Source organism: Medicago truncatula, chromosome 1 (assembly GCF_003473485.1).
Source record: "Medicago truncatula cultivar Jemalong A17 chromosome 1, MtrunA17r5.0-ANR, whole genome shotgun sequence".
NCBI lineage: Eukaryota > Viridiplantae > Streptophyta > Magnoliopsida > Fabales > Fabaceae > Medicago > Medicago truncatula.
The window spans coordinates 12,580,797-12,593,961 of record NC_053042.1 but is presented as its reverse complement, the minus strand read 5'-3'; the positions used below and the strand labels follow the sequence as shown (position 1 = coordinate 12,593,961).

At 34.4% G+C, this 13,165-nt stretch overlaps 1 protein-coding gene across 4 annotated transcripts; it reads left to right on the top strand.

Moving 5' to 3' along the window:
• Positions 1 to 3,076: 3,076 nt before the first annotated feature.
• LOC11421625 (cytochrome P450 71D11) lies at positions 3,077 to 9,785 on the top strand. 4 transcript variants are annotated; one of them, XM_024778345.2, is made up of 4 exons: positions 4,047 to 4,210; positions 5,532 to 5,612; positions 5,950 to 8,559; positions 8,785 to 9,785. In XM_024778345.2, the coding sequence occupies exons 3-4, from the start codon at positions 7,660 to 7,662 to the stop codon at positions 9,400 to 9,402; spliced, it is 1,518 nt and encodes a 505-aa protein (XP_024634113.1). In that variant the 5' UTR covers positions 4,047 to 4,210; positions 5,532 to 5,612; positions 5,950 to 7,659; the 3' UTR covers positions 9,403 to 9,785. The 4 variants fall into 4 exon arrangements, 3 of the variants coding, with proteins under 3 accessions (XP_024634113.1, XP_024634098.1, XP_003589691.1); XM_024778330.2 differs by having other exon boundaries at positions 5,947 to 8,559; XM_003589643.4 differs by having other exon boundaries at positions 5,532 to 8,559.
• The last annotated feature ends 3,380 nt before the right edge of the window (positions 9,786 to 13,165 follow it).

Here is a 13,165-nt window from a genome sequence, read left to right as displayed (position 1 = left end):
TATTTAACTGATATTGATTTATGTTAAATGTGATATCCCGTTTGTTTATGTTGTTTACTCTGATAAATGTTTAAGAAATTTTTATATATTGGGAAAACGGGGTGTTACAGATGTCTCCACCACCACGAAAAGTACCAACCAAGGGAGCAAAAAAAAAGTCGACATTGCGAGGTCTAAAGGAAATATTACATCGACTAGTCGGATCCCTTCTTCGTGGGAGGTTGTTGATTCCCAAAATCCGGATAGCCAACCGTCACCATCACCAAAAACATCATCATATAAAAGGAAAAAAGGTGCTCGTCTTGGTAAAACATCACTTTCCCCACTTCCACCACCTACTCAGTATCCAAAGGCTAAGGCTATCCCGGTTATGAGTCCTATTGATTATATGCCACGCTTCATGCTTCTATTTATTGAAAAAGTGGTGGATGTTATCGGCGATGGACATTGTGGATTCCGGGCTATAGCCGAGTTCATGGGCTTGATCGAAACAAATCATCTCATGATCCGTACACATCTTATTCAAGAGTTGATAGATCATAAAGATGATTATGTTGAAGTATTTGCGGGTGAGGATCGTTATAACTACATTTTAAACGGCTTACATCCTCCCGCAAATACAAAAACTTGTGCACATCTTGTTGATAAGTGGTTGACTTTTCCGAACATGGGACACATTGCTGCTAATTATTACAAAATGTGTGCGGTCGTGTTGACAAATCTTGAAGTTGGAAACTCGGAATCTTTTTTCCCACTAAGAGGGCCACCACCGCCGGGTAATCAAAAAACTCTCATCTTGTGCCTTGGGGCAATTCCGAATCATTTCGTGCTTATTTATTTGAAGAATGGTTGTCCACTACCTCCATCATCTACGGAGTGGCACAATCACAAGAAAGAAGATGCGGTGACTTGGGAAGATGAGTATTTGGATCAACATGAGTTGTTCCGAAAGCTCATGGCTATTGAAAGTGGAAACAAACCGTTGAAACCACAAAAGGAGTCAAACAAAGCGGCGCCTATTTTGTTGGACACTCTCGAAAAACCAAAGCAACAATTTGAAGTTATTGCGGAAGATGAGGAAGATTCTATGTCACTTGATCTTCTCCAATCACTTGGTCTTTAATGAGTGATTTTTTGTCGGTGTTAGTCCTTTTTTTTGGTAGAAATTACACCGACGTATATTTTGGGGTCGAAATTATAACGTCAATTTTTTGTGGCCAATATATAACTAACATTATGTAATTTATATATATATATATATATATATATATATATATATAGGACATTTCAAGTGAGAGTGGGTTTTAAAATGAGAGGGTGAGAGGATTAAATAAGAACCCTTAGATTAAATTTAACGGTTGTGATTAATTTACTCAATAAAAAAGCCACATGTTCTGTCTATAGTGTACGCACACACGTCATCTTCCTCCATGTATCATCCAGATCCACAATTTCACACCTTTCATCTTCCTTCAAGATACTTGCAAGGCTGCAACACTAAAATCCAACAGTAGCGCTAACAGTTTCCGACCCTTGGATACTCATCGTCGGAACTTGTGAAAGCCACCATCGTCGTCGCCGATGTAAGCATATCCAATCGCTTTGTTTTCGGTGGTCATCGCTTTTCTGCCTCTGAATCCGCCGTTCGTGTTCCATCGTCGTCTGATTTTCTGTTCGAATGGAAAAAAATTGAATTGATTTTTGTTTCTGTCATAGATTGAGTATTGCAAAATTGAATTTCTTAACCTCCACCAGAAGACAAAAACGATTCAATAAAAGTTAAAAAAATTCTGTCATAATTCTTCTTCTTTATTCTCAACCTTGTTATCCATAATTTTGTTTGTTGATTACGATGATGGGGATAATTAAGTTTTTGTTACCAACTCATGAAATTAAAACCATGAAGAAGAAGAAGCAGCAGTACATAACTCGTGAGAGAGAGAGAGAGAACAAAGTGGAAAAAGAAAAGAAAAGGTTGAGGTTACGGTACATGAACCCTTTTTAAAGAGTAATTAAATTTGAAGCGTTGATTTATATCAAAATTAATTTCTCTCATTCTCTCATTTTAAAAGTCCTCTTATTAGAAATGTCTTATATATATATATATATATATATATATATATATATATATATATATATATATATATGATAATATGACTTTTATGTGGTGAAACTAATGCAATACTTATTTATAGCTTATTAATGTTTACGCATTTGATTTATTCGTTATTACATTCCATTTAATTTTGTTCTAATATATGATTCTTTTCTTAAAACTTTTTTCAAGTGAGACATGTCTGAGGTTGTACAAATTGAAAGGCGTGTTAGGTACTCCGCGTTTAAAAAGACGGTTAAGGTTATGATAACGCCGATGGACTCTCTTGACGATTTGAAGGCACAACTTAACACTTATTTTGAGCATCTTGGTGAAAATCAATATCCACGTCACTTGTTTGGTCAAATGCCATGCATAGACCTAGGAGAAGATAGAGATGAATACGCATGGAAAACGGCAAGCTATATGCCTTTGCTTATTCGCGACGACGGCGACGTCGGATTTATGTTTCAGAATATGGTGGAAAATAATATATTATATATGTATGTTCGTTCCATATGCAATTGCGTTGAATGTAAGTAGGGATTTAATTTAATGATGTGTAATGAGTTGTTTAATTATGGACACTTAATTATAGACACTTAATTAAACGTTTGTTTAATTTTAACCAAATGTCGGTTTAATTTAATTATGGACAATTGTAAAAGATATTGTATTTATCTTGTTTATGTCTGAGTTTCAATCTTGTATGAATTATTTTGCCTTTGGAAATGCTCTGGCCGAAAAAATGGCTTGAAAATGTTTAGAATTATGCAGAACAAACTGTCTGCATAATCAGTTTTCCTCAGCAGTTAACTGCAGCCGAATTTCAAATTCTTTAACTGCCGAGGGGACAAAAAAATAAAATACTCGTGTGGCACAACCTTATGTAAACAACAATTCTCAAAGTTAAATTGTGTAATTTTATAAAACAATTATAAAAAAATAAAAATAAAAAAAAACATTTATAAGTCGGGTTTGGTCGAAATTCAAGATTCATCCAATCCGAACGAAGGTTTATATCCCACAGGCTAAACAATAACGCTCACAACGATTCATCGCAGTTTCATACTCTCAATCTCAGATCCAAACCAAAAATGGCGGAACACTTAGCATCAATCTTCGGCACAGAAAAAGACAGAGTAAACTGCCCTTTCTACTTCAAGATCGGCGCGTGTCGTCACGGCGACCGTTGCTCTCGTCTCCACAACCGACCCACAATCTCCCCAACTCTTCTCCTCTCCAACATGTACCAACGTCCCGACATCATCACCCCCGGCGTCGATCCAAACGGTCAACCAATCGATCCGCGTCAGATCCAACAACACTTCGAAGATTTCTACGAAGATATCTTCACCGAGCTTTCGAAATTCGGTTACGTTGAAACGTTGAATGTTTGTGATAATTTGGCTGATCATATGATTGGTAATGTTTATGTGCTTTTTAAAGAGGAAGATCATGCTGCTGCTGCGTTAGCGAGTTTGAGAGGGAGGTTTTATGAAGGGAGGCCGATTTTAGCGGATTTTTCTCCGGTTACGGATTTTCGTGAGGCGACTTGTCGGCAGTATGAGGAGAATAGCTGTAATCGTGGTGGTTATTGTAATTTTATGCATGTTAAGAAGATTGGTAGGGAGTTGAGGAGGAAATTGTTTTCTTCGCAGCGGAGCAGGAGCCGGAGCAGGAGTAATAGTCCGAGGAGGAGAAGGAGAAGCAGAAGCAGAGAACGAGAGAGGCCGCGTGATAGAGATTATGATTCGCGTGGAAGACGGAGTAGTGATAGGGATAGGGTTAGGGATGGAGATAGGGATAGGGAGAGGAAAAGAGATAGTAGGGATAGAGATGGTGGGAGGAGAAATGGGAGGGAGGCAAGGGAAGGAAGTGAGGAAAGGCGAGCGAGGATTGAGCAATGGAATAGGGAAAAAGAGGAGAAGCCATGATGTTTTTGCTTTTGGTTGATTAAAGTTTAGGTGAGTTGAGCTCACCAGGGTCAGGGTTCTTTTTTATTTTCTGTTTTGACAGGTTAAGAATTTGTCTTGTGGTGTATTGTGAAATTTAACTGTAGGGTGAATGTATGATGGTGGAGTTTATGGAGGAATTGGAAAAGAGACGGGAATGGTAAGATTTGTGTGCTGGTTAGTTTGTTTATGATCCATGAAGTGTTTTATGAATTAAGATATTGGTGGAGAACCTTAATTAAAGTTGGAGTTTTGTTATGTTTCTATTTTGTTTAATGTGTTCATTGTTTGATAATTAGGGTATGTTTGAAATGACTTATTTAAGCTTATTAGCCAAATTAGTACAAATACTTGTTTGTGAAAACATCTTGTGATATGTTCGTAAGTTGTTTTCATCTTATTTTCATAAGCACTCTAGGATAGATTATAAAAACAGTTTGATGTTATTTTATCATTGGTTATGGATAGAAATAGCTTATTCATAAACATTTAGTAGTTAGCTAGCTTTTCTAGTATTCCAATCATGAATGGAGGATAATTAGTTGTTTTCTGGTGTGGTGGACTACATTCTGCTTGATATTGTGAGGACTGATTAGTTGAAGTCAATTTTGTTGATTCTATAAGTAGTTTTGATGAATTCTAGCTGAGAAATAGCTTTAGGGGACTCAATGAATTGTTTTTACTAGTTTGGATAGCAGGAAGAAGTGAAATACATGATATGGCATCATTCATTTTACAAAGTTTTTTATTTTCTGAAAATTATTTTTTTTGCGTCTTGAGTGATGAATTTGGAGTGTTGCAACGAGTTGCAGCCCTTATTTTTGTTTTGTTGTTGCCCTTGTTATGGCTATCGGGAAGCTAGATAAGATGGACGGTATCTTGTGTTTTGATGGAAAATTCGATAAGCTTAACCAGTGGGATGTGGGGTAATGCTTTATTGCTTCTGGTAGTATGACAGTAAATTAGGATATCCTCTTTAGACCTGAATTTCAGATTGTATTCTGTTTGAAGTTATGCAATTAGAGCATTCGGCCTTTTAAGGAGTGTGGCTATGACTGTCGGTTGTGTTGTTCGCTCTTCCTGCGAATCTGTTGCCTCTGTTGATTTTTTGACATGACATATCCCAGTTTTCTACTGCATGAAACTAAGTGATAATGGATGATTTTTCTGCTTCTCTTTTAATATGCAATCAGATGTCAACTTTGATATTGTACCTGAACTGGTTGCTGGTAGATTTTATTTTATCTCCCCCATTTTCACGTCATGAATTAGAGGCCAGAAACATACACATTTACCTCTTTTCTGTGATTTTCCTTTGTTGTTTTTTAAATGTTTTTGTTTAAAAAAAAAAGTTCATAGGGTTCTCATGTACAAAACTATCTTTAAAAGTTGGTTTTTTTCTTGCTCGTGATCTTTCCTTACTATATTTTTATATTCCCTTGTATGGTGTCAAAGTTTTAAGTGCATTTTTTCTTGTGTAGGCTAGGTGCTAGGGGATTGGTTGCGCTGCTGATGTTTCTTTGGATGTAGAAATTGCAATTCAAACTTTAGAGATTAACGAGGTTGGGGTTTCTATCGTAAGTTTTTGTTGAAGTTTTAGTTTGTGGCTGCGTCGCGATTCTTTATTGCAGAGAGTCCCTCTCTAACAGGGCTGTTGTGGTCTTAGCCACAGTTGCATTATGGTTGCAAAGACTGAGAGACATCAAAACCTAAACCTTGATGTCGTGGCCCAAATCGCGAATGTGGACTACTTTTTAAAACTCTGGTAGTTGTGATTATTATGATTTTGACATTTAATGTTAACATGTGAGGCCAGAATCCTTTTCTTTTTACACCAATTCTGGGCATATCCCACCTGTGAATTTTTATAACACCCTTTCTTCATCATTTTTACAGCAGTGTAGGTATAGAGAAGCTTTTTGAAGAGAGATTTTGATGGATTCCATTGGTAAATGTTATATAAAAAAATATTGGGTCGACTAAGATGAGCAACCTCTATTTTTGTTATTACTGTCTTGGGATTTCTGCCTCAAAAACTATTGCCCTGTTTGAGCTCTCTAGATGCTTATGCCAACATAGTCTGTTCTATAGATTTATGCTTTGCTCCAGTTGCTCAACGTAATGGCGGTGTAGCAGTTCTTCATTCATTAGTTAGGAAGAAACTAGGGTTATCATCAACTTGATAATCTGTGATGCAGCATTTTATATTTAGAGCAGTGAGATATATATAATATAATGTCAAATTCATATAGGAAACACACTTGATTAGGACATAGGATTTCACCGGGTGCTAATACATATGTTATCCCAATGATTGCTGAGTGATACCAACATTTTTGTGATGTTAAAATTATTATTTTTGCACAGAAGTGATGTTATACTAGTTTTTCATTACTCTCTTGCCAATTTGAAAATATGACATTAAGATGTTTTTCATTACTTCCCAAGCATACTCCAGTTAGGAAATAACAATTGCAAAGATATCTTCAAGGTGTAGGTTCATATAGGTCCATGTATTTTGGCCAAGTCTCCAAGTGTTTGATGTGGTGTTGATGTGACAAGACGTGTCCTATAATATGTATCTTTCAAGGCTCCAGGGGAATGTACTGGAGTTGAGATTGTTTTTCTTGAACCCTATGCTAACTCCTATTTCCAAAGAAACAACTATCTTCGCCATGGCAATTCCCCAACATCCTCAGCCAAACCCTTGGTAATTTCGTCACGACCATCATTGACAACCTTGTCTAAAGTGCTACTAAACCAATTGCCCAGACCACAAATCTAGCCTACCTCAGCTGAATTAACATCCCTCGTTAGTGAAGAAATCATTAGATTATGCAACAACTCCACAACTTTTGTAGCATTATTCCACTTCAAACGACCGACTTACTCAACTAAATATATGAAATAAAACAAAACTACAAGAATTGTATAGTTAATAACTAAATCAAATGCTTTAACACTTAGATGTTTTTTTTAACCAAATGAACGCCTAAATGGTAAAAGACTAAAGCGATAATTTATTCAACTAACTCTCAATCAATTGTGTTTGTTGAGATCTATGCAATCTTTAAATATTTTTGTGATCTACAAAATTGCAATTGCTGCATATCAATTGTATTTGTTTGCAAATTTTTCGTTATATCAAAGATTGTGATTTTTGAAATCTCTATAAAAATAACTGATCACAACTACAATTGCAGTAAACTTACTAATGTTTGTACACACACCTCGCAACACAAGGTTTCAAACAATCTTCATCCTTGTTTATTTATTTGCTTTCAATTTTCCATGTTTTCCACGAGTTACTCTTTTTAGAATTTTTTATTCAATGATTGATCTCACCTATAGCATATTTTCGTAAATAATATCTCATGTAGGGTCGTAAAAGAAGAACATACTTATCAGAAAATATAATATATGAGCACGGTCCTCGAGTTCAGCTACTGTTGCTGACCATTGTTCAAAACTATCATTATCGATTAATAGCACTATAATACACTTATACACGTTACTAGTTTGTTTTATCACCAAATCATTCACCTATAGCTTAAAAATTGCTGATAGCTACTAGCACTAAACTACACATTTCTAGTTGGTTTAACCTCCATGGATTCCCCAATTTTTTACTTACTAGCCCTTGTCTTGTTTTTCATCTTCATGCTTGTGGTACTTACAAAAGGGAGGAATCTTAAGAAAAAAAGTTCAGCTCCAAATCTACCCCCAGGACCATGGAAGCTGCCTATTATAGGACACATACACCATCTTGTTTCCTCTACACCACATCAAAAATTAAGAGATTTGGCCAAAGTGTATGGACCCTTGATGCACTTACAACTTGGAGAGATCTCTGCAATTGTTGTTTCCTCACCAGAGTATGCTAGGGAGGTAATGAAAACTCATGATATCATATTTGCATCTAAGCCTAAAATTGTTGCAATAGACATACTATTATATGGATCCACAGATATTGCATTTTCACCTTATGGAAATTATTGGAGGCAGCTACGAAAAATATGCACAATTGAACTTCTTACGCAAAAACGTGTTAGTTCATTCCGGCCTATAAGAGAAGAAGAGTTCACCAATCTCATCAAAAGTATTGATTCACAACAAGGATCACCCATCAACATCACTCAAGCCGTAGTTACATCAATTATGACTATTACTACAAGGGCTGCGTTTGGAAACAAATGCAAAGGCCAAGAACAGCTCGTATCGTTGGCAAATGGAGAATCAGTTGGAGGAGGTTTTGACATAGGTGAATTGTTTCCTTCAGCTAAATGGCTTCAACTAGTTTCTGGTTTCAGGTCTAAAATTGAGGTATTGCATAGACAAATTGATCTTATATTAGTAAACATCATCAATGAACATAAAGAAGCTAAGTCAAAAGCAAAAGAAGGCGAAGTAGAGGAAGATCTGGTAGATGTTCTTCAAAAATTTCAAGGTGGTAATGATATTGACCAAGATATATGCTTAACTGACAACAATATCAAGGCTATAATCCTGGTAAGTATAATAAGCCTTTTGAAAAAAATAACGTTTTCCATAGGCCGCGACATATCAAGGTTTTTGGTGTATTAGAAAACACGATATAATCACGATTCAGATTCTTGATTATTGCAATATCAAAGATTGCGACGCAACCACAATTTAAAACCTTGTGATTGATGCCAACAAATTATCTCTTTTAGACTTTAGTAGTCTTTTTTGAAATCCTGATATATTTTTCAGGACATCATTGGTGCTGGAGGTGAAACATCATCCACTACCATAGTTTGGGCAATGGCAGAGTTAGTAAGGGATCCAAGAGTGATGAAGAAAGCACAATATGAAGTGAGAAAAATATTCAACAAGAAAGGAACTGTTGGTGAAAACTATATAAATGAACTCGAATATTTGAAGTTAGTAGTGAAAGAGACTCTAAGGTTACACCCTCCAACTCCTCTTTTACTTAGAGAATGTGGACAAGCATGTGAAATTGAAGGGTATCATATACCAGCCAAAAGTAAGGTGATAGTAAATGCATGGACAATTGGTAGAGATCCAAAGTACTGGACTGAACCAGAGAGGTTTCATCCAGAGAGATTCATTGGTAGCTCTATTGACTACAAAGGAAATAATTTTGAGTACATTCCTTTTGGTGCAGGAAGAAGAATATGCCCAGGCATCACATTTGGTTTGATAAATGTTGAGTTGGCACTTGCATTGTTGTTATATCACTTTGATTGGAGGCTTCCCAATGGAATGAAAGGTGAGGATTTGGACATGACTGAGCAATTTGGGGCTAATGTTAAAAGAAAAAGTGACTTGTACTTGATACCCACTATTCCTCTTCCTTCTAGGATTTAAGTTATATAGGCTTTGAATTTGGGTGATTGCTTTATAGGCTCATTGCATTGCTCAAAAACTTCTCGTATTTATTGATCATAACTCCCGATCGCACAAAATCTATCAACGGTTATGATCCGATCATTGTTTTTTGGATCTAATCGTAGCTCTCGACCTGCTTATTTTAGAGGGTTGAGCAACTTGAAGGGCCTATAGAGCAATCACCTTGAATTTGATGTTTCGTATTTACTTTTGAAATAAAGCTTTTTCCATCTTTATCGGGTTTAGTAAGGTTGATGACTTGTTAACAGTTGAAACCATTTGTGAGTTGAAACTGGGGAACCAATTGTAAAGGAATGCCAATGCACAAGGGAAGTATATATTTACTTATTGGATCTTGTTAACGAGTTTAAGGATTCCAAAAGAATAAATAATTTTATTAAAAAGTCAAGTATTTCGATTTCCTATACATTGATTACACATATTTTCATAAAAAAATTACTATTTAAAGGTCTTAAAGAGGTCCCAGAGGCACTCGTTAATATTTCACTTACTTGTATCATAATTATATTGAAAGAAGTTTGTTTTGGCGAGACTGACTCTTCTTTATACCGATCAAAACTAACTAATATGTTGATCAAAACTAACTAATATGACACCTTTAGGTTGTATTATCAGTTTTACCGGTCTCTGTTCGTCTTGAGTAGGGACCCGATAGTTAAATAAAATTTGTTGTTTAAAAAAAAAAAAACTCTCCACATTTAGATGTCTAAGTAGGTCCAATATTTACACATAGATATTTACCTTTTCCACGTGTATGGTGGCTTGTGTGAACAATGAAAAAAATTGATTCAATGTAAAAAAAGTGTCTCACTATCTAAACAAAATGTAAGCATTGTTTAGAATGTGTGGTCTGAGTGAAAATCAAAATTGATTCTGAAGTTAGAATAGTGCTTGATAATCAAACCAAAGTCTAAGTCATTCAGATTTGAAATAGTTCCATATAAAATCCCTAATGCAAAAAACAAAATTAAAGTTTGTGGCTACGCTACACTGCAGCAGCAAAATCCCATTTTCAGCATGATTTTCCACCAAATTATTTCCACATATAGATGAATTTAAAAGTACGTTTTTGCAACTCCTCATGAATCTGAACACATAACTTACGAGAAATTCTAGTAAGTCCTGTATGCTATGCACTCGTATATAAACTTCGTCCACTTTTAATAATTTTAAACGCACGAAAGGCTTCTTAGACATGGACTAACTAAAATACAAAATATATTTTCTATATGCATCAACATATGTACATTCAATGTTACCATCCAAGATGATTTTTTTTTTTCTTTTTCGACAAAAACAAAACGATATTCATTCATTTAAATTGATAGAATGCATCAGAATCAACATCGCTAAAAACATAAAAGGTGAATCTCCGAACAAACTAACAACATCCAAGTTAATAGCATACAACGACAAAATGCCTTAAAAAAATATGATAAAATATAAATCGCCAGAATACCCATGCTTCGTGATATGAAAGGCTGACGTGCAAATCATTGATTGAATTTGTGATTTACTAAAGTTGATCTTTCAATATGAACCAAATGAACACCACTACAAAACGTAAAATCAAACAACGCCGCACAAGACGACGAACAACACAACGCCGCACACAGACGTCAAAACACGAACAAGACACAAAAGAAAACACTTGATATATGTGAAAATCACTTATTTAGATTGACAAAATTGGGAAAAAAGATGCAAAGGGGTGATTATAGGTCAGAAAATGACCTAAAACCACACATCCTCGACGAGTGAAAGAGAAAAAAAACATAGAGAGAAGTTTGAGTTTCTCTCACTAAAAAACTAGGGCCGACTATGTTACCATCCAAGATGATAGTTGCTTATATTCATGTCACGATATATAAAATAATAAGGGATAGTGAGTGATACTTATCTCTCTATATGCTGGTGAAAAAGTTGCAGCCATAAATTAATGATAAATAAAATTATAAATCGAACCTAAAGATCATTAGAATTTGTGTTAGGGGATTGCTGCAAAATTTAAATAAGAAGAATATGAAAATGACCATGATAAAGAGTGCACGCAAATTCTAAGGTGTGTGCGAACACACAAAGCTTTAGGTTCGATTCAGCTCATTAATTTATGTCAATCAGATGCAGATGGATATACTAATTAATCTCCTTCATGGTACTGCAATTCTTAATGTAACATGCACATTCACTTCAAACATGTTGATCAATGGTAATTTACAGAATAAAGTTCTGTCAATTTCTCTAATGCACTAAAGAAAAGAAAAAAGCATTTAGTATTATTTTTGGCAGATTTTTTTGGTTTACAAAAATGTGATGTTATATCTCTTTTTCCTCCCCAAAGTGTCTATTTGTAGAGAAATTTATGTCATTTTGGTGAAGATAAACAATTTTTTGAAAGAGTTTCTTCATGAATAGACACAATGGTTACATTGCTTCAATAGTCAAACATTATATCCTTTCATTAAAAGTCTCTATTTAATCATTGCAATTTTTCAAATTTATATTTAAAAAATTCATCTCAAAATATGTAGATGAATAAAGCCTTCATTTTGAACCCTTTATTTCTAAACAATGAAATGAAAATTAATGTATTCTGATCTATGAATCACAGTCTCTGACACGGATATTAACACAAGACGGAAGTGTTGGCATTGCTAATATAAAATACAGTGGAAATACACAACGATGCATATACATTAGTTTATTTATTAGAATTAAACATTTCCTTCGTCCAGAAATATATGACATTTTTAATCATTGTATAAGAAAAATAAATTTAAAAAAGGGTCAGGCTAACATGTGCCCAACATTTTCGTAAAGAGCAAATATTTATTGAGAAATATTAAATTTCAATCTTGTGAGAAACAAATTGGCATACTTTTCAACGCATAATTTATATCTTTGATACCTTAACATGTGTCCAACATTTTTCTTATTTTATATATAGTATACATATAAGTCTAAAGATATTTTTTGTCTGATATCTCTATTATAGGGTTCATAGAATCATGTTGGTGTCCCCTAACAAAAAATTGCATATTGATCCTTTAATTTGATTAAATGGTAGCAAATTAGTCATTTTCATCCATTTTGTTAGAATAGATATAATGGATCAAAAATATATTTAAGCCTTTATAATACTATTTTGCGAGTTTTGAATAACACAAATTCTTACTTTTATTTTTATTTTGGTGATGAAACACAAATTCTTATTTAATCATCAATAAAAGATGGACATGGTTACCTACGTTGAGTTGACACTAATCAAAATCATTCATTTGTTTTCTATTATTTGTGTTATCCATGTTGAGTTACCCATGAGATAATATAACATAAATAGTGGGAAATCAATGAATGATTTTGATTGTTGTCAACTCAACATGAATAATTATACTCACCTTGATGGATAATGTGATTCTCACATTTGAATTATATTTATGCACTAAATAATTGAGTTACTAAGATCATCTCGGATGTAAGAGTCTCTTTATTTAGGGTCTGTTTGGTTTGGAAGACAAGTTGTGAATAGAGAAATAGACAAGATAGAGTAAGAGAAGAGAGAAATAAGTGAGAAATATAGTAGATTTGGTGTAGTGTTTGGTATAAGAGAAAGAGAAGAGAGAAAGAAGAGAGATAAGTGTGTTTAATGTTTAAAATGACAAAACTATCCTTACATAGAAAACCAATGCACAATTTTATCTTATTACAATTTCAATGAAAA

Bases quoted from the DNA above. Each gene is read 5' to 3' on its own strand.
- LOC11421625 (XM_024778345.2), top strand. From the start codon at position 7,660: ATGGATTCCCCAATTTTTTACTTACTAGCCCTTGTCTTGTTTTTCATC. The intron at 8,560-8,784 runs GTAAGTATAATA...TATATTTTTCAG, and splicing joins ATATCAAGGCTATAATCCTG to GACATCATTGGTGCTGGAGG.